General features: G+C 42.2%; 1 protein-coding gene across 3 annotated transcripts in view; it reads left to right on the forward strand.

The window, feature by feature from the left end:
• VWA3B (von Willebrand factor A domain containing 3B) overlaps positions 1-20,432 on the forward strand; it is an 829,217-nt gene that overhangs the window by 752,266 nt on the left and 56,519 nt on the right. For all 3 annotated transcript variants that reach the window (XM_069204269.1, XM_069204271.1, XM_069204270.1), the window contains 2 exons: positions 8,620-8,736; positions 8,836-8,951. In XM_069204269.1, the coding sequence (XP_069060370.1) occupies positions 8,620-8,736; positions 8,836-8,951 (233 nt within the window). The remainder of the gene's footprint in view (positions 1-8,619; positions 8,737-8,835; positions 8,952-20,432) is intronic.

Raw genomic sequence — 20,432 nt, forward strand, 5'->3', positions numbered from 1 at the left:
TTCCCTCACCCTGGACTCACACACTTGTCTGCCCACGACATTGACACAGGAGAAAGTCCCCCTGTAAAGAACAACATTTACAGGTTGTCAGACAGGGTGAAGGTCAGCATCAAGGATGAAGCTGCCAAGATGCTGGCTCTATGGGTCATTTAGACCTCCAGCAGTCCCTGGTCCAGCCCTGTTGTGCTGGTACCAAAGGCTGCCCCACTGGGTGCCAAACCAGAACTTCGGTTTTGCGTGGATTACCGGGGTCTCAACTCCGTCACTAAAACTGACGCATATCCCATCCCCCAAACTGATGAGCTCATTGACAGGCTAGACATGGTCAAATTCCTCAGTACTTTTGATTTGACATCAGGTTACTGGCAGATCGCCTTGACTGAGGGGGCAAAAGAAAGGTCTGCATTTTCAACACCTGAGGGAACATTACTAGTTCCAGGTAATGCCTTTTGGCTTGTAAAATGCCCCTGGTACCTTCCAATGGTTGGTTAACGGGGTCCTGGCTGGTAAGGATGTATTTGGTGCCGCCTATCTAGACGCCATTGCTGTCCACTGTGCCAGCTGGAAGGAACACCTGCTTCACCTCCAGGAGGTGTTCCAGGCTCTGGAACAAGCAGGACTGACAATCAAGGCCAGGAAGTGCCAGATTGACAGGGTTCTGTGATGTACTGAAACGCAGGCCTCAGACTTTGCTGGAAGGACCCTGCTTTTCCCTGAAGTGCTCTTTAAGGGTTTGGATTGAGCTTGCCTCCTGTTTCTGAGGACTTCAGCTCTTCAAGAAACTCATTGTGCATCGAACATCAATGAAAAGCCTGCATCGCAACTGAGAAATCCATGCACAGCCGACCGGAATGATGCAGCACCGACTTCCCGACTGGAAATCTGAAGCAGTGTTTGCCTTGCGATGGAAAATTTGACGCATCTCCTACTGGATCGGAGCAGCGCCTTCTCCTTTTTACAGTGCGTCAACGATTTTCAAAGCATCGTCCCTGGGTGTCAAAATATCCCTGCATTGCAGTGAGGAACCAAGACGGTGTGCCAAAAAATGATGCAAACCCCATTGTCTGTGCCACACCGGAAAATCTGATGCGACACCTTATTTTTCCAAGCATTTTCTCCTCTGCAGTCTCCGTACGTCATTATTTTTGACACATCCCAGGTACTGTGTGTAACAAAGAAATAACTGTTTATTTCTAAGGATTGAGTCTCTTTTAAACCTTTTAAAAGTGATATTTCAACTTGTGCTTATTGGATTTTTGTAATTTTTACCTTATTTTATTCAGATAAATATTATCAATTTTTCTAAACCTGTGTGGTGTATTTTTGTTGTGTTTTCGCTGTGTTACTGTATGATTTATTGCGCAAATACTTCACACATTGCCTTCTAGGTTAAGCCTGACTAGTCAGTGCCACACTATGAGAGGGTAGGCACAGGATAATTTGGACTGTGTTGTGATTTACCATGACTAGGATTGTGGTCCCTATTTGGACACAGGTGTATGCCTCTGCCAACAAGAGACCCCTTTTCTAACAGTGGCATAGTGGTGCTGGTGAGAGGTGAATAGATTATTGGATTCCTCAAAATGAAACAGCTCTGGGCAAACTAAACATATCCTGACAAACCTGTTAAATTATAAGAGGAGGAGACAACCCTACTAGTGGCTGCACAATGAGAGCTCTGGTGGGATGTAGAAAGGGCAGTATCTGGGTAGAATATAATCACCACAGCAGTCCAGAGCCTTGCCATAGATTTCTTTTGTCCCATTTAAAGTATGAGTTCTGCCCTTCATCCAGGTTATAGTCGGGTTTTAAGAATGCATCAACAAGGTGAACTGAGAGTAAATAAAGGTGCAAGACCAATACTTGAATGTCACAGTCACTGCTGACTTTGACAGAGATTACCTGAGTCTGAGAGAGTCCAGATTGAACCCACACATGGAGACCATTTTACTGCACTGAGAAAACAACTTAACAATGAATGGGTGAAGGTTAATTGCACGCCTGTATGAGGACAGGGTAAGTCTTGTGACTGAGTGAGTACAATGTGAGCAGCATGCCTCTGTGAGTGTAGAGTGAGTTATAACTGTGTGTGTCCAGCTAGCAATGTGCTTCTGTGAGTGCACGGTGAATCTTGTGGCTGTGTAAGTTCATGATGTTACTTGTGCCTGTGTGAGTAAGTGGTGCGTGGTATAAGTGCAGGGAGAATGGCTCTGTATGAATGGAGAGTGAGTGTGTTTGTATAAGTGGTTGGTGAGTCTACTGTCTATGTGAGTGCGAGGTGTGTTTTTTGTGGTTTGTGTGTGTGCGCAGGGTGAGTCTTCAGCCTGTGTAAGGTGAATGGTATGCCTGTGTCACTGTAGAGTGAGTTATACAATTGTAAGTGACCAATCAACAGAGGGATTGTGTGAATACAGGGTGCGTCTTGTGCCTGTCTGAGGGATGGATGAATCTTGTGCCTGTGTGAGTAAAGGATGAGAGGTGTGAGCACTTCTCCTGCAATTATATTACCCCTTTGATAGTGTTACTCCCACCACAGATGACAGAAAAATCCCTAAATGCTGAGTATTCCACAAATCAATACTTAAACAAAAGAATGTTGTTGGGAATTGGAGCTCTAGCAGGACTGACAGAAGTGTACAATGGAGCAGAATATTCACAGTTGTGTGACTGTATAGCTAGGATTGTGTTATTTTTTGAATATGCAACACCTAAATAATACCATTTAATATATTATATTTTACAGTATAACTATGAATCAAACGGTAAAAAGCATACAGTACACAATATGTCACTTAACAAGCATAACAAAATGGTGATACAATCAACTTTCGTGGCTATAACCATTTTACAATCACTAAATGGACTTCAAAAGCAGAACAACACTGAAAGCGGAAGCACAACTCGATATAAGTCACTGGTACAACAGAATGGTTTAGGCATGTTTGTGAACCAATACTGTTCGTAAATGCTAACCTTTTAGAGTCCAAATTTTGTAATGTGGAGAAGTTCAAATGTGCCACCAAAAAGCTGCTTTTCATCAGATCCACAATCTTTAGTATCAGGATGCTACCTGGTTGCAAATAAGGAAAGGAACCTGAAGCAAATAAAACACAGTGGTAATTAGAAACGCATTGTATTAGTAACTTGCAAATTAATGAACAGTGTCTTGAAGTTAAGAAAAAAGTTACTGTTGCCAGGATGATATGCTGATTTCCGTGTTTAGGGTTAGCTGTTGTTCGTCTCTTGATCGAAGATATCATTCAAACTGGGGGCTCTAGAAGCTCCGGGTCAGCAGCTTCTCACGTAAGGGGATCAGACTCAATGATGAAGGGAATGCAGACTGTAGTTTGACTCACAGCAATATTGTGCCAACCCAAAGGAACGAAAAGATTGCTGGGCTCTGTAGGTCCTCTCTCAATCCAGTTAGCTTATGGAACAACCTTTTAAAAAGATGATTTTGAGAAAACTGACAGCATGTCAACAATACAGGTTCACCCAACATTTCCTCGATGACTCGACTCCACAGTTATCAAAGACAATGTTCTCACATTACCTTCATTGAAGAATATCGAATAGTAAGCAGCAACAGTTCTACTCACATTGTAAACACAAGGGGGCATATTTACAAGAAACTGGCGCATCGGTCCCGATGCACCACTTTTCTTGTGTCGCCCCTGCCCCACCTAACAACACCATGGTTGCGCCATATTGACAAAACTGCACACCATGGAGGTTGTTAGGACAATGGTGTCAACATTTTTGATGCTATTGTGGTGCTTTGCTGCACTAGCATCAAAAATGTTGACACTAGTGTAGCAAAGCACGGGGGGCATTGATTAAAGTGGGTGCGTCATCTTAACAGCTGTTCTGAGCCGTCATTAAGAATGGTGAAAAAAATGGCACAGTGAAATGGTGTAAATTTCACTGCACTATTTTGTCGGCCTCCCTGCAGTGTAAAACGCCCCCCTTGCATACATTATGATGGTGCAGGCATAATGTGGCACCAGGGTTTACAAAGTTGCACAATTCAAGCATTGCGCCATTAGGTAAATACGGTGCGGGAGAAAGGCCTCTTTAATGCCACTTTTGTGTAAAAAAATGGCGCTCGGTTGGCACAAGGTACCCCTAGAGGCTTGTACATATGCCCAAAAGTTCCTTCACAAATGCTCTCAAGACAGGACAATTCATCCACCTCCGCCCCCTCCTGGTTAATAACCAACCTGGAATCTGATGATATCATGAATTACTCGCTGATCACCTACGTATCATTCCTGGAGAAGATCACTGAGTTCTTAACCAACCCCAGAGATCAAATCAAGGCCTTCCTTCAAGGCAACAGTCTGGTTTCAGATACCAGTGTAGTACAACTAAAACAATCATATAAGGGGATGATGATATCATAAATATCTATAACAATAGTGACACTTTCCTTCTTATCAATCTGGACCTCACCAAAGCCTGCATACCATTTGCTCCTGAGCCCAACTTGACACACTCATGTCCCTATTGGGCTTCTTGTTCAAGTCATACCTGGAGATAAGTGCCCAGCTGTTCTGAGACCCATCATGTCCTGTGGCATCCCCTAAAACTTCTTTGTCTCACCAGTGACCCCCAATCTGTACATGAAGTACCTGCTTCACCTGGCGGCTGACAAGTTTATCAGACTCTGCCAGTAAATAGATGAAGCACAACTGTTCAGTCGCAGCTCGCGGGAGTCACAGGGGGCGGGGCGGCGAGCGGGGGAGGGGGTGAAGGGACATTAAAGACATTTAAAAAATGAATTAAAAAAAACGTACCTCCGCTCGGTGCACCGCTCCTCTCCTCTGTCGCTGCAGGTACAGGCTCCCAGCCTGCCCTGCAGCAAATCCAAATGCTGCTCAGAGCAGTGTCAGGATTGGCTGAGAGCACCCAGCCAGGGCACTCCCAGGCAGACTGAGAGCCTGTGCAGGCTCTCTCCAGCCCGGCAACTGTATTGCTGGGCTGGAGAGAGCCTACTGCGCATGTGTGTTTGGCCGGCCCGAGACAGCCGGCCAAACACACATGTGCAGTGAGGGGAGTGCACAGTGCACTCCCCTCACTATGCTCCACCCCACATGCCCCACCCTTTAACAAGGAAAGGATAATAAACACCGTTTATTATCCTTTCCTTGTAAAAGCATTTGCAGTGCTTGCTGCTGGCAGGGGGCGACGCTCATCCGCCCTAGCGGAGGAGCCGCCACTGCAACTGTTCCTGAAAGTTTCATCTATCTTCAAACTCAGTCATCTGAAACACTGCCTGGCTAAGATCTAGACTTACACTCCATCTAAACTGAGTTTTTGCTCATTAGCAGTAGCTGCAAACAACAAAAGGCACAAGACTGTCTCTCTAAGACAAATCTTGACAACTTCAGTCTAGGACTTGTTGATGGCAAGAAGGCTTCCACTTTTGCATTGACCTCAGCTTTATGGCCTATATTACACATACGTCAAACAGTTTCTGACATTAATTGGCCTTGTTCTACAAAGTGAAGCCCCTCTTACTGGAAGGAGACTTCAGAACAACCATCTAGGCTCTGATCTTTTCCTATTTTGAACAAGATAATGATACCGCTCTGAGATGCAACTGACTCCAGTTGAGTGCACTCTCTGGACAGCAGCCATGTTCTTTAAAAGAGTGACAGGACGAAGATAATACTCAGGAATTTTAACCAACTTTTACAGTCCTCTTTCATCACATCTGAGACTTTCTGAATCATCTACAAGGCAGTGAAACAAGAAACACAAGCATAACCCTGTTTTGTTTCTAGTATCTGGAACAATGCTCCTGGCCGAGGAATGCCATGCTCCATTCCTTCTCCACTTCTGCAAGGATTTGAAGACCCATCTCTTCAAGCAACACTCTATCACAGTGTAAGCATTCAACAACAGCACACCCCTCATGTATTCACACTCCCACTTGCTCCCACTAAACCCATTCTTCCACTCAATGCTTTGTCACTCCCTTTTCACTGTGAATTGCTTCGGTGATGCTGTATACCTGCCCAACCTCCTCCTACTCCTCGTGTTTATTCACTACCCAATGTATAACACTCAGGGCCTCATTATGACCCTGCGACATTACGACTATGGCAAATGCGCCACAGTGAGACCGCCGGCACCACCACAGTTCGGCCGCCAGCTGGCCTGGTGGTGCAGGTGGTCCCAATCCACCAGGGCAGCGCTGCTGGGGATTACACCACCATGTAAATACTGGCGGAGACGAGTGCCAGGGGCCCCATAGGGGGCCCTGCACTGCCCATGCATGTGGCATGGGCAGTGCAGGGCCCCCATGGGCAATCCTGTCATGCATTTCATTGTACACATAGCAGACAGTGAAAAGCCCGATGAGTGCTTCTGTACCTGACGCACTGCAACATTGCCACCGGCTCTATTGTGAGCCGGCATCAATGTTGTGGCATGTTTCCCGCTGGGCCGGCTGGTGGAAACTCTGTTTTCACCCGCCGACCCAGCAGGAAACTCCTAATAGCCTCGGCGGTCAGATCACCGCACTGGCGATTTTCTGACCGCACGGCTTCGGCGGACAGAAATTGTAATGAGGGGCTCAATGTGAACAGTGTTCCGTTGCTCTGTAGCTACTTTTGCACTATGTAAAAAAAGACACAGAGATGAATAAACAATGTAAAGTGAAGAAGAGCGAGGTTAAGAGGCCTAAAATCATAGAAATCTAGTATGCCATCTGGTATCATAATCAAAAAGAGACTCAGCAAACAGGGCATCTCTCCCTAGAGAAACACAGGTAAAAAGTGCATTTAGGTCTCACATACCAGACAACACTAACTGTCTGATTGCAAAAGACCTAACTTGGGCTTATCATGAACTGCAGTGGGCTGACAGCCTGTCCATTGCCTAGTATTGGTTGGCTTTATTGTCGCTGTTATTTTCTTTCTTTTTACTCGATGGCTTTCCTTGTCCTATTTTCTCTTTGTCCCTACCTGGAGCATAAGCTCTTTGCTAACCTTTAGTCTGGCTGTCTTGTATTGTTCCACTGCCTACATTTAGGAAGCCACTTTTTTCTTCTTGGTTGCTCCTCTCTCTCTCTTGCGTGCTGGTCCCCTATTCCTGTGTTCTGTGTGTTGCCTTCATCCTCGTGTGTTGCTCACCTAATCTCCCCATCGCTATCTGCCTTGTGTGCTGCTGTTTGCCTCTTCCCCTGCCAGGCTTTAATTATTTTTATTCCCTCTGCCCAGTTCCTGCTGCATCTCCTCACTCGCTCCTGCCCCCCTCTCCTTACACCCCTGCAGTCCTTTTTCCACTTTCTTTTTGGGAGGGAGTGGCAGCAAATTGCTGGCAGCCCTCCTGCCTTACAAAAAAGAGCTTTCAAACTCCTCCAGTTTCATTTTCATTCATTTACTGGTCCCTCATTGATTGGTTAAAAAAAGAATAGCACACTCATCATATTGTAGGCCCGCATACATGTAGTGATGCATGTGCTCGCTTGCATGATGACGCATCGATGCATGTGTGCCACAAAATTATGTGGCTGTGTCATTGTGGCTTTTTTTCATTTGGCTGATGCTGCACAGCATCTAAAAAAATACTTTTTGCAATGCTGTACAGCATCACCAAAAGGTATTGGCAATCAATGCCGATAGGTCCTAAACACAACACCTATTGACTTTGCAGCGCTTGTTTTGTTGCCGAGAAAAATTCTTACAAAAGAAGATAAATAGTCTAAAATAGCAAAAAAATAAGGAATATAACTGAAAGTGATATATGGAACTCTAAATCATGAATTAGACCACATGACCGTTTGTGCGGAAATGTGAATTCTATATTGCTTTACTTTTGTCATTGAACAACCATAAGACTGGGATGTATGAATGTTACTATATAAATATTCAACACTGCTTGTCTAAATTGCACAAAACAAGGTAACTATTGAGAGTGTTGATGATGTTACACTGAATCCCTGAAATCCCCTTACCCTATATATATTGATATTTATGGTAGTGGTCTCTGTTTTGCTGACACCCCACATAACACTACATAGTATATGGAAATGCTAATTTCCATAGTGAAGCTGAGGCTAGCTGGCCAGTGCGCTCATTTGCTGTTGAACGACCTCTGTGAATTCAGGTCCTCCTAGGCCTTAAAACTCAGTTTTGGCACATCAGATTTGATTCCGCTCCAGCCAGTGCACGGATTTAACTCAGTTATTCATGCTGTTGTGATCTTGAAGGCCAATGCACTATTTCTTCTTGATACCTATTTTGTTGATGAAGTAATCAATAATAATATCTACAACATACCAAAAATATATTAGATCAGAGCTAAATAAGGTGCAAAATGTATTTGCTTTGTTTTTTCCTGCCACTAAAATTGAATATAAACTTCTCATTTCTTCCTAACACGAACAAAATATTTTTCTATACTTTGTCGTTGAATGTTTTGCTGATATACTCGGCCTGCAAGTGCATTTATTACACTCTTTCTTCTAATTAGCAAGGATTATGCATACAAACACTGCCAAAGGATCAATTCCAATGAGGTTTTGTAAAACGACAGAAAATGGAGTAATCGTGGCAGACTACAACTGACTTTCTTATTTTTCCCTCTCCCCTGCCCTCTGCGCTTTCACAGCTGGCAATGATAACCAGGGGGCAGCTGAGCCAAAAAACTGTGGAATACATGAAGCACACTTAACCCCTGATCAGATTGTGCTGTTCCGAAGTCTGCACAATGGATGGTACCACAGAGGTGAGCTGTTTTCCTCACGCCAGATGCCTTTCAAGCAGCATTTGTATTATGCAGAAATAACTTTGCTGGATCATAATAATTTTTGCAAATTTTCATTAGGATCAGTTGTTAATTCTTTTGAGGATCACACGTACTGTCTACGAAAGAACAATGGCGAGATATCAAGGATCCGAAGGGACGAAATTATCTCGGAAGGCTCTGGGAAGGAAATTCAGGTAATGACAGCGAGGACGGCGCGCCCTGCAAAGATTGGGAAAAAAAAGCTAGGCTGCTATTTGCCATTCCATGGAAGGCAGCTTAAAAAATAAGACTCGCTAACAACTGTGAGATGATAGAAAAGAGTGAAAAACAGGACTGCCTTGTTAAAAAAATCAAAGGTTAGAGTAGACCTAATTCTCTTTTCTAGGCCATAGCACATTGCAATAAGAGCTGTGATGTGGAGAGCTTGCAGGGCACTCCACACGGATTAATTGACTAATTCTCATGTCACCGGGAAACTGTAAGTGCTTCTCGGGGGAGGGCTGCTCGTCCTAATGATTCATTAAGATGCACCAGCCTTAGCTGGTGCAGAGGCCTTATACTGGTGATCTCATATTCCAAGAAGTGTCGCCTTTATAGCACAACCCCCCTTGTTTTCTGACGCTCAGATTACCAACGGAACAAAATATTACCCAGGATTAGGTGCTGTGCAAACTGCCAATCACAAAAGATTGGCGTATTTCACAGTATGAGGTGTGTCATGGTGTGTAGGATGGTGATTTGGGATGTCAGCGGCAACGCATTGGTCGTGTGTCTGCGGGTCTTGTAGTCTTCCTGTATATCTGCTAACTGACGTCAAGCTCAGGTGACTGTGCCCTGCTGAGAGTTTTCCCAAGTGTCTACTGTTAGAAATGGGGTCTTTGGTTGGCAGTCAGGTTAGCCCCTGTCAAAGCAAGGACCCTCACTCTAGTTAGGGTAAAAGAGGATCACCCTCAGCTAACCCCTGCTTACCCTCTTGGTAGCTTGGCACGAGCAGTAGGCTTAACTTCAGAGTGCTAGGCGTAAAGTATTTGTACCAACACACACAGTAACTTAATGCAATCACTACAAAATGGTACAACACAGGTTTAGAAAAATAGGAAATATTTATCTAAACAAAACAAGACCAAAACGACAAAAATCCACAATACACAAGTCAAGTTATCAATTAAAAAGCAAAGAGTCTTTATGTAGTTTAAAACACACACTAACACTGTTAGCGTGAAAATGTACCTTGGGTGTGTCAAAAAAAATACTGCACATGCGAGTGTATGTCAAAAAGGACTTGCGATGCGTCGATTTCACTCACGAGTGAGACCTTGCTTTGTTTCTCCTTTCGTCGGGTCGGGGCGCGCCGTTTCTTCTCTCCACAGGAGAGCGATGAGTCGATCCGATCAGCATTCTCGGGGCTGGGCAGGCCTTGCATTGTTTTTACACGCCCAGCGGTACTTGCGTCAGAAATCCAGCAGCACGATGATCCAAAAACCACGCTGCGCAGGTTGCGATCTCCCAGCCTCCATCAGCGATGCTGCGCATCGTTCCTCCAGCTCCGTGGGTCAATTCTTCGGTCGCATTGTAGGCGAGTGTCAATTTTCAGCCGCGAAGCCGGTGAGGCATTGATTTTTCAGCCGCAGATCAGAGTCGCGTTTATCTTTTCCCGCACAGCGTTCTGTGAGTGGATTTCTTCCTCTTAGGCTGCCAGCTTCTTCTTTCAGGGCCCTAGGAACTGAATGGGCACCACAGGGCAGAGTAGGAGTCTCTCCAGAGACTTCAGGTGCTGGCAGAGAGAAGTCTTTGCTGTCCCTGAGACTTCAAACAACAGGAGGCAAGCTCTAAATCAAGCCCTTGGAGATCTTCTCAAGCAGGAAGGCACACAAAGTCCAGTCTTTGCCTTCTTACTCTGGCAGAAGCAGCAACTGCAGGATAGCTCCACAAAGCACAGTCACAGGCAGGGCAATGCTTCTTCCTCAGCTCTTCAGCTCTTCTCCAGGCAGATGTTCCTCTTGGTTTCCAGAAGTGTTTTAAAGTCTGTGGTTTCGGGTGCCCTTCTTATACCCATTTTCTCCTTTGAAGTAGGCCTACTTCAAAGCAAAGTCTCTCCCTTGATTGTGAAATCCTGCCTTGCCCAGGCCAGGCCACAGACACTCACCAGGGGGTTGGAGACTGCATTGTGGGAGGGCAGGCACAGCCCTTTCAGGTGTGAGTGACCACTCCTCCCCTCCCTCCTAGCACAGATGGCTCATCAGGAAATGCAGACTACACCCCAGCTCCCTTTGTGTCACTGTCAAGTGTGAGGTGCAACCAGCCCAACTGTCAAACTGACCCAGACAGGGAATCCACAAACAGGCAGAGTCTCAGAAATGGGGTAAGCAAGAAAATGCTCACTTTCTAAAAGTGGCATTTTCAAACACACAATCTTAAAATCAACTTCACTAAAAGATGTATTTTTAAATTGTGAGCTCAGAGACCCCAAACTCCACATGTCCATCCGCTCCCAACGGGAATCTACACTTTAATCATTTTTTAAGGTAGCCCCCATGTTAACCTATGAGAGGGACAGGCCTTGCAACAGTGAAAATCTAGTTTAGCAATATTTCACTGTCAGGACATATATAACACATTACTATATGTCCTACCTTAACCATAGATTGCACCCTGCCCTTGGGACTACCTAGGGCCTACATAGGGGTGCCATACATGTAAAAAAAGGGAAGGTTTAGGCCTAACAAGTGGGTACACTTGCCAAGTCGAATTTACAGTTAAACCTGCACACACAGACACTGCAGTGGCAGGTCTGAGACATGATTACAGAGCTACTTATGTGGGTGGCATGACCAGTGTTGCAGGTCCACTAGTAGCATTTGATTTACAAGCCCTGGCACCTAGAGTGCACTTTACAAGGAACGTACTAGTAAATCAAATATGCAAATCATGAATAAACCAATCAACAATACAATTTACACAGAGAGCATATGTACTTTAGCACTGGTTAGCAGTGGAAAAGTGCTCAGAGTTCAAAAGCCAACAGCAACAGGTCAGAAAAAATAAGAGGCAGGAGGCAAAAAGATTGCTCACACAGATGCCTGATTTTCGGCTGATTAGTAAAAGACCTGCTCAGGACTGACTGTCTGATTCTTCAATAGGGTTCCTATTTCACTGTTACTGATTAGAAGGAACATAGCCCTTCGAAAAACACTGTTTTTTCACTAGCAGGTGTTTTGGGGTTTGGGGGCATGCAAAGCGTCTGATTTGTAAGTGTCATGAAGAGGTAACACTATGGATATCAGTGTGAGGAAACAAGTGTGTGGCACTAAGCGCCCACTGTCATCCTTTTCTTCCTTCAGCAGCAGGTAAGAGGAGGGATTTAAGTAACCTGGCGCTTTTGCCTAATATTGTTAGGCCTGGCAGTAGGGCAGTGTGAAATCTTCTGCACAATGCTACTTTCCACTAATTAAATTGCAACAATGACTAGCATGCAAGTAGGAAATGTTAGATACATGCTGTCCGCACAAGTGCTATACGGAAACTGGAAACCGTTTATCATTTATACTTCCACAAGAAAGTAATATGCAGCTCACTGCCTCTACTTTGATGGATATGTGAGAGAGTATTAATTATGTTAGAGGTCATGTGAATTGCCATTCAGTGCATTAACAGAAAAAAAGCACTGGCAAAGCCAATAGGTCCAGTGTTAAAGTGCTAATAAAAGTTAATACAGGCATTCACAAATGCTGTTTACATGGGTTGCATGCACAAATTTTGAATGACACATTAAATCCAACCCTTTCGCCTTTGCAAAAAGATTGCTCACTAAATAGAGTGCATATAAGAGATAAAAAATTGAATTTGACAAACAGCATGATCATTGTAAGTTTTATATCTAAAACTCAAACTGTGATTAGGGCTGCACCTCCATATTAATGGCATCTCTGTTAGCCAACTTTCTGCATGTGTACCTCAAGTGATATCAATGTAAGGTGTGCTACATTTTACATATAGCCTCTGTGCCAGGAGGTCTGTGGTCATCTAGTGTGATGAAAGAGAGGAATGTTTCAATAATAATATCCCTGCTTTCATCACACCTGGGCCAAGATTTTCATGGAGACAGAAGAACCGATTCTCTTTCAGGGGCATATGCACAAAGTATTTTTCCAGTCAGAAAGAGTCTGATTTACAGATTCATGCCTTTCGAAACAAAAAATGCTTTTTCATATGTACAAAACATAAATTGTGATTCAGTAACATGTTACCGAATCACAATTAGTGTTTAGAGATTCAGTATTTAGAAGCAGCGTGTTTAGGTTGTCCCTTCCAAATACAGAATTTCAGTGGTATTTATGGTTGCAAAACATATATTTTTTACCACCCCCTCAAAGGAAGTGGTAACCATTCGCAAATCCCTTTGTGAGTGTTGAACCAAATATTTTATAAGAGCAGGCAGTGGTCCCATAGGCCCCCTGCCTACTCTTAAAAAATGAAATGTAAATGTTTCATTTTATTTTTTTAAACACCCCGTGTCCGTTTAAGGAAAATTAGCTGCATAAAAAGCAATAAAGGTTTGCTTTAAAAACAAAAAAACTATCACAGACATGGTGGTCTTCTGACTTCAGAAGGCCACCATCCCTGTGAGGTCTGCAATTCCTAATGGGTCACAAATTGTGACTTACCTCATTAACCCCTTCGCTGCCAGGCCTTTTCCCCCTCAGGTGCGGTTTCTTAGGCCATTTGGGGCAGTTTGCGCTTAGGTCCTCATAACGTTTTGTCCACATAAGCTACCCACACCAAATTTGTGTCCTTTTTTTCAACATCCTAGGGATTCTAGAGGTACCCCTGGAGGAGACCATAGTGGAATGGATGGCCCAGCACAAGCAAATTCAGCAAAGAGTGGTGTTTCTTGTAATCCATGCTGAAGCATGCAGATCACTTCTATATGTGTGGAAGGAGAAATTCTTACAATCTGAATGGATAACCTTCATGGCTGTTGATTGTAAATCATTGCACTATCTTTGAGCTTTGAAATTAGATCTTCAAATAAAGGCTATTATAAAGCCAGCTACTTTTCAAACTGTTCCTTTTGAGTAAAATCTGCAACCTTCTACTGGAAGTGGATTTCCCAACTACAGCAGAGGTCATTGTTTTGTTTTGGTTTGCTTCTGAAAGTGCAACGCTGACTATCTTTACAGAACGTGTCATGCTAGTTTTATATGTTGGTGGGATATTTGCCAACATCATTCTCATTCCATGAAGCCCGTGTTTGCCTCTTCTGAAGGTTAAACTGAGGTTTAAGTTATCGTATCTAGCAAAACACTACACCAACATGTCTTGCTGAAAATCTAAAGCTATCAGGTGCAGATTTGCAAATTTGAAACAACAACATCTTAAGGCTTCATGTCGCAAGGTTTTAATCACTCTTTCTCAAAATGACTTACCACTGCTTGGAGTTAATTTTATTGTATTATGTGAGGAGAGTTACTTATATACAGTGATCTCTAGAATATGTTTAAATAAAAGAATATTGGTACCATTCAAATCATAATAATGCCAAGAAAAGGAATTCTAAATACAATTAGAATTAGAATTAGTCACTACTTATGATAAGATTTAACAGTACTAGCCCAACTAGGATCAGTCATACATGATTCACTTGAAGCCTACAGAAAATACTATTTGCATAACGTGGTTATGCTGTTTTTCATTTTGGATATAAGAATTTTCTCAACTGTGGGCAGGGCTAAATAGGTCCCTGTCGCATGTACTTTGCTAAAATGGTGTGACTTTTTTGTGCCAATGTTACTGTAAGGCTACCTGGCTGCCCAACCAAGGCCTAACACTAGCACTGGATAATTTTAAAAGATTAATGCCTAACCCATTGCAAAACAACAATACACATGCAAGCCATCCTACATGTTGCAGTTAGTTGAATTATGAAATCAACTGTGTAGTTCAACTTAGAGAGTTGTCTTCTGCAGCACTGAAAGAAGAGTGCACCCTGGTCTTGCCTTTTGGGCATTCTTTTATAAAGGCATTGTTTAGGCCATATCTTAATTCTTCCTGTTGGAACTGCTTTCACCATCCTCAGTGAAAAACAAAAGCTCACTCCTTTCTTCAGGATGGGAATAGAAGCCGGACAGTTGCACGTACCTTTAAAAAGCATCATAGAGGAGGCTTGAGGAGACATGCAGAGATAGATCAGAAGGCAAGCTCTAATTACCACAAACCTTAAGAAACACTCCACAATGCTAGGGGGTTCATATATACTTTGGGGAACCCTAATACAGGCATCCCTCCAGACATATTCCCTAACAGGCTCATGAACACTATACACAATATCATGGGCCCAGTCATGAAATATTACTCAGATTACAAGAGCCAGAGGAGTACTTTCCAACTGGGAATCGAGCAAAAAGGCGTATACTCACTAATCATGTGATCTTTCACCAACAATCAGTACTGTTGGGCCCTGATGATGTGGCAAGATTCACTCACTTTACGTTAGACCCTAATTACCCAACAGAGTCTAGTACTCACTTGTCCATCAACATGCCATACCCTAGTAGAGCTCTTGTCATGAGACTCAAGTCTCCTGCACACAAAAAACACATACTGTGTCTGCCAGACCTTTAAGGCGAGGAGCAGTTTGTTACATGGACACTGCACCAGCGACTATTATTTACTGTGATGTTCTTCAGCTCATTCAGTCTTTGATGCCAATGGACCAGCCACTCGTTTGAATGTCTAACTTTTACCATTTCCCTAGGTCCATTCTTTGTCTAACACACTCTTACCACTCTTCAAGTTATTACGCTGATATACAGTATCACTCCTCCTTCTTTCCCCAAATGATTAGTCTGCACAGCTACCAAAGCGTTTTAAGTCATGAAACAATATATCAATGACACCAAAACGTTTCGGCCAAAAAACAGGTATCAGTAGGAGTTGAGTCCTCCCCAAACCGTACCATAAAACAGGCAAGGGATCTCAACACCTATCTCCCACACAGACAACTAAAAACTACTATTGGGAGGACAATAAATATGTCATCCTTATGCCCCAAGCAGAGTCTAGATTGCCATTCGTCTAGAACCGTAATCACCACACTAGATTAGAGGAAAACGTTTTCTTTGCACTATAGTGTAAAAAAAAGTGAGTCAACAGTATTACAGTTCCTTCTACTGACGGAAGTTTTCAGGATAAGAAGGCAAGATGGAGGAACCTTATAGATTAATTAAATTCGCTTTTTATGCTTAATAGTTTGGCCTTTAGAAACACTTAAGTGTACATGAAGTGGATTGTAGACTGCATGCAGAAGCTAGGTAGTGTAGCTCATCAATATCTTATTTTGGGATGATATACTTTGGACGGGCTTGGTTTTAAAACCCTCGCTATAGGAAGTACACTTGGACCACGTTCTGTGAAGGGATAAAATGTTGTCCGGGATAATAGACTACGTGAGATGTATGCAAGACCTAAAACCAAAAACCTTAGGGGAAATAGAAGACTGTATAAGCATATGTCACCCACCTCTGGTCATGTAGGGCCTGCACTTATTTTTGAACTGTAATGTGTGGTCTGGGTACCAATATTCCACATATGGTATTACAATGTTGCTTTTGGAAAAGCCGTTACAATTTTCACTGTTTTGAGTGGCTGTAGTTGTGTGTCTGAATAAAGTGTTGAAAAGTCCAGAAACAGGAGGTTGATAAGGAAGCCAGCAGGTTTGTTATAGAATTTGAAAATGGTTGTATGTCGAAATTTCAACTACAGACACATTGTGCTACCAAAATATCATAGCCAAAATATCAGGAAGTTAAGTGCATATAGCTAAGTATAGGCCACATCTACGTACCTTGACGATAAACATACATATATCATCAAGGTACATGTATGTTTACTGTTTAGTTTATTTTATTTTAACAGTTTGATAGTTTGCCAATAAGGCAATACAAACCTCACATTTATATACATTAAGATTAAAAGAACAGACTACTTCTCAAAACCCTCCTTTCATCATTAATAATTTTTTTCTCACCTATATACATATACATCTACAATATGCTGATTATACATACAAATTATTCTAAAAAACACAAATAGGAGTTTTCCTATAGTATGACAATATCCTTATTATTTGTGCAAATTACAATTGTTTAGGTGCAAAATACACTGATTATAAATACAAAGGGGCAGATTTAAGAGCCCCTAGCACCTCCTTGTGCAACATTAGCATAATTTCTTTTTACGCTAATATGGCCCAATGAGGCCAAAATCACTGCGCCAAATTTACAAAGTGGGGCAATGCATGCATTGCGCCACTTTGTAACCCTTTGCGCTACATGATGCCTGTGCCAGGGATAATGTATGCAAAGGGGTTGTTTCCCCGTTAGGGGGGGCAAAAAAATGGCGCAAAGAAATCTAAGATATTTATTGCGTCATTTTCTTCCACACTTTTAACCCCTGCTCAAAGCAGGGGTTAAAAAGAGGGACACCATTGTTTAAAATTGGCCTCAATGGGCTTTGCAGGATTAGCGTCAACATTTTTTATGCTAATCCTGCAAAGCTCTGAATTAGCTTAAAAAAAACTATGACGCTAGTTCCCTAACTACCGCCATGGTAATATGACGCATACATGGTGACATTAGGGGGGCGCTAAGAGGTGCTACAAAAGTGGCGCTGCACTAGGTGCAGCGCCACTTTTCATAAATCTGCCCCAACATCTTCTAAAAACGACATACATGAATTTTACCTATAATTTGACAATCTCCTTATTATTTGTGAAAAACGCGGCTCATAAGTGCCCCACATTCTAAATCCACAGGCAGGAATTTACCTATGATATAAGAAGATCATTATTACTTGTGCAAAATACAGTTATAGCTCCGGATAACGGTTGTCCACTTCTCAATTTAAAAGACCAAGAACCAAATAAAATTCTAAAGATTGAATACATTTCACGCTTCATATGTTATAATATCTTATGGTATGCTGTAACACTAATAGGTAAAATCAATTTGATAAGACTCACAATTCATAGATAGTTGGATCGAACCTCCACATTCAATAAGAATGAAGCTATTGCTATGAGCTACTCGAATCGGCTAGCCGTTTGACAACTATAGACAAAAATTTGCTACAGTAGAACACAATCTCATATTATTACACTTTAATATTTACTGTTATTAATTCATTAATGTGACAAACCTGTAAAACTTCTAAAGACAGGGAGTAGCATACTTCTTATTATGCCGAAGCAAGTGCAAAATACAATTATAGGCAGAAAAGACAATGGAGCATGTTGCCAGAATGGACAAATGCCACTTTACTCACCAACCTGTCTAATCATCTTCCGCTTAATAATGCCAGGACCTGCCACAGCCTGACCTTCAAGGCCCACTTCCTAGGCAGTCATATCATGCCAATAAGACTGGATAGTACCACCATATATGACCACCATAGTCTGACTCCTTTAGATGTTGCAAATTATCTCTATTGCCCACATCATCTAAATCACCCTTCCTAGAATGCTCTTTTACTATGTGTTTTACTTTTTGTTTATGCTGTGATATAGACATGTTTTGATGGTCGAACCCTAGTGAGATATCCAAAAAGGCCCATTGGCCTGAGTGCTTCTCCTGCAAGTAGGATTTTATTATTTGTCTCCAGGAGCTCTCATCTGACTCTAGAAGAGAGGCCTAATAATTAAGAACCCTCTGCTTGTATTTAAATAATATATCAGTCAGGCCCAGGGCACTGTTGACGGAGCCTCTAGGCAAGCTGAGCCATCTTTTTCAAATATTAGTTTTAATAATCTGCAGCCGCTTTATGTTCTTTGATGGCATAACTTCACAGCTGTACTGGAATAAACTTACAATTTTTAGATTAAAAGTCTCTCTTAAGACTTCGACGGACTTATGCCCCAATGCTAAATCCAACTTATGTAAAGCACCTGCAATAGCTTTGGAACAAACTTCCTAAAGATCTATATGTGCCTTAAAATGTAGGTTATATCTGAAAAAGAGGCCTAAATATCTATATTCTTTTACCACTTCCACTTGCACACCGCTCAGCAACCACTTGTGCCTGATGGACTGCACACTTCCTTTCGAAAAGACTAGGACCTTTGTTTTAGATGTATTTATTTTCAGATCATTGGCTTTGCAGTACTCTGAAAAATCATCCAGTTGCCTCTATAGGCCCACCGGCGTAAGGTCCAATAGCACAGTAACATAAGCATAAAACATTACTGAAATGGCCTCACACCTAGTTTAGGCAGAAAAGACTGAACCTGGTTTAATACTACCATAGCATCTGAAATATAGATTGAGAACAGGAGCTAGGTAAAGTAAAATTAGAAAAAGTAAACCTTGCCAATATTTTGGTCCACTATATTTTGTCCATAATATTATCATAGCAAAATATTCTCAAGTCGATATTGATGTGCAATAATTCAAAAACATACGTTTAGAGGAGCAAGGACCCAGATCAACTGACATAAACATAGAACGCATCATTCAATATTCATCTACCAATCTGAATGTTCCATGGATTAGCATATGTGTACCACAACACACATATTCCCTGTGTTAGGAGTACGGCAAACGAAGCATAAATAAACATAAAGAACAGCCCAGAAAGTTAATGATCACTGGGGCAACAATAAAAGACATACATTTGAAAAGAAATACAATAAAATACATGACTGAAACAAAAGAGAAATTGTACATTTTCTAACTCTGTGAGAAATTCTTGTGATACTAGTACCATGCCACCTTTGTCCCAAATCTTTCATCATATGTTTCTTAATTTTTTTGACCGATTTTATGCCCACTTTCCAGGCCCTCGGAATTCATGTCCACCACATGCTTATGATTGCCCTTGATAACCACAGTTCTATTCCTTCAAATACCAATGCCATTGAACTCGGAAACCCCACCACTCTTGCTCATCACTAATTTCCCAAGACACAAACCAAGTTACTTTAGATCTCTTCAACCTGCACTGGGTCTCAAAACTTAGAAAGGCTCTCCAACAACACAGAATACTTGCTATGAATTAAATCGCCAACATGAAGGTTTCTCACAAAACCATCCCTTCTCCACTCCACACACTCTTCTAGACAGTGCTTGCCTTAGTTTCCTTCCACAACACACCAAAAACTTCTATCCTATCCACAACATTCCTCATCCAAAAAGGGCAAAGGTAAAAAGATACTCTTTTTTTCTCTCACCACTTGAAAGGGTAACTTATCCATTATCATATGAGGTGCGGTCGTATACAACCACAACTGTCTCACAGCTTCAAACAAATTGGCCTTGCTTCTGAATGAAAGCTGAAGACTTTATTGAATCTCTCCACTTTTCAGTTGCTTTGATGGTGATACACAACAGGTGTCTTTAGGCTTTTCTAAAACAGGAATTGCTTTCATCATCAGTGGAAGCCTATGAACTCTGGATGAGCAGATTCTGCTAACCCATTTTTTACATATAGAGTTCTAAGCACAAATTAGACTTTGGCTAAGTTTGCTGTCACAAATTGACAACTTGAGATATACTCCAGTTAGAGGTACGGCCCAAATAAATCTGAGCAAATATTGGTAAAAACTCTTCAAAGCTACACTTTTCTGAAATGTACTACTTTTGGGTTCACAAACTGAACGAGATTTTATCTACAGCAAATGTCAT

The sequence above is a fragment of the Pleurodeles waltl genome, chromosome 8 (genome assembly GCF_031143425.1).
Source record: "Pleurodeles waltl isolate 20211129_DDA chromosome 8, aPleWal1.hap1.20221129, whole genome shotgun sequence".
NCBI classification, from domain to species: domain Eukaryota; kingdom Metazoa; phylum Chordata; class Amphibia; order Caudata; family Salamandridae; genus Pleurodeles; species Pleurodeles waltl.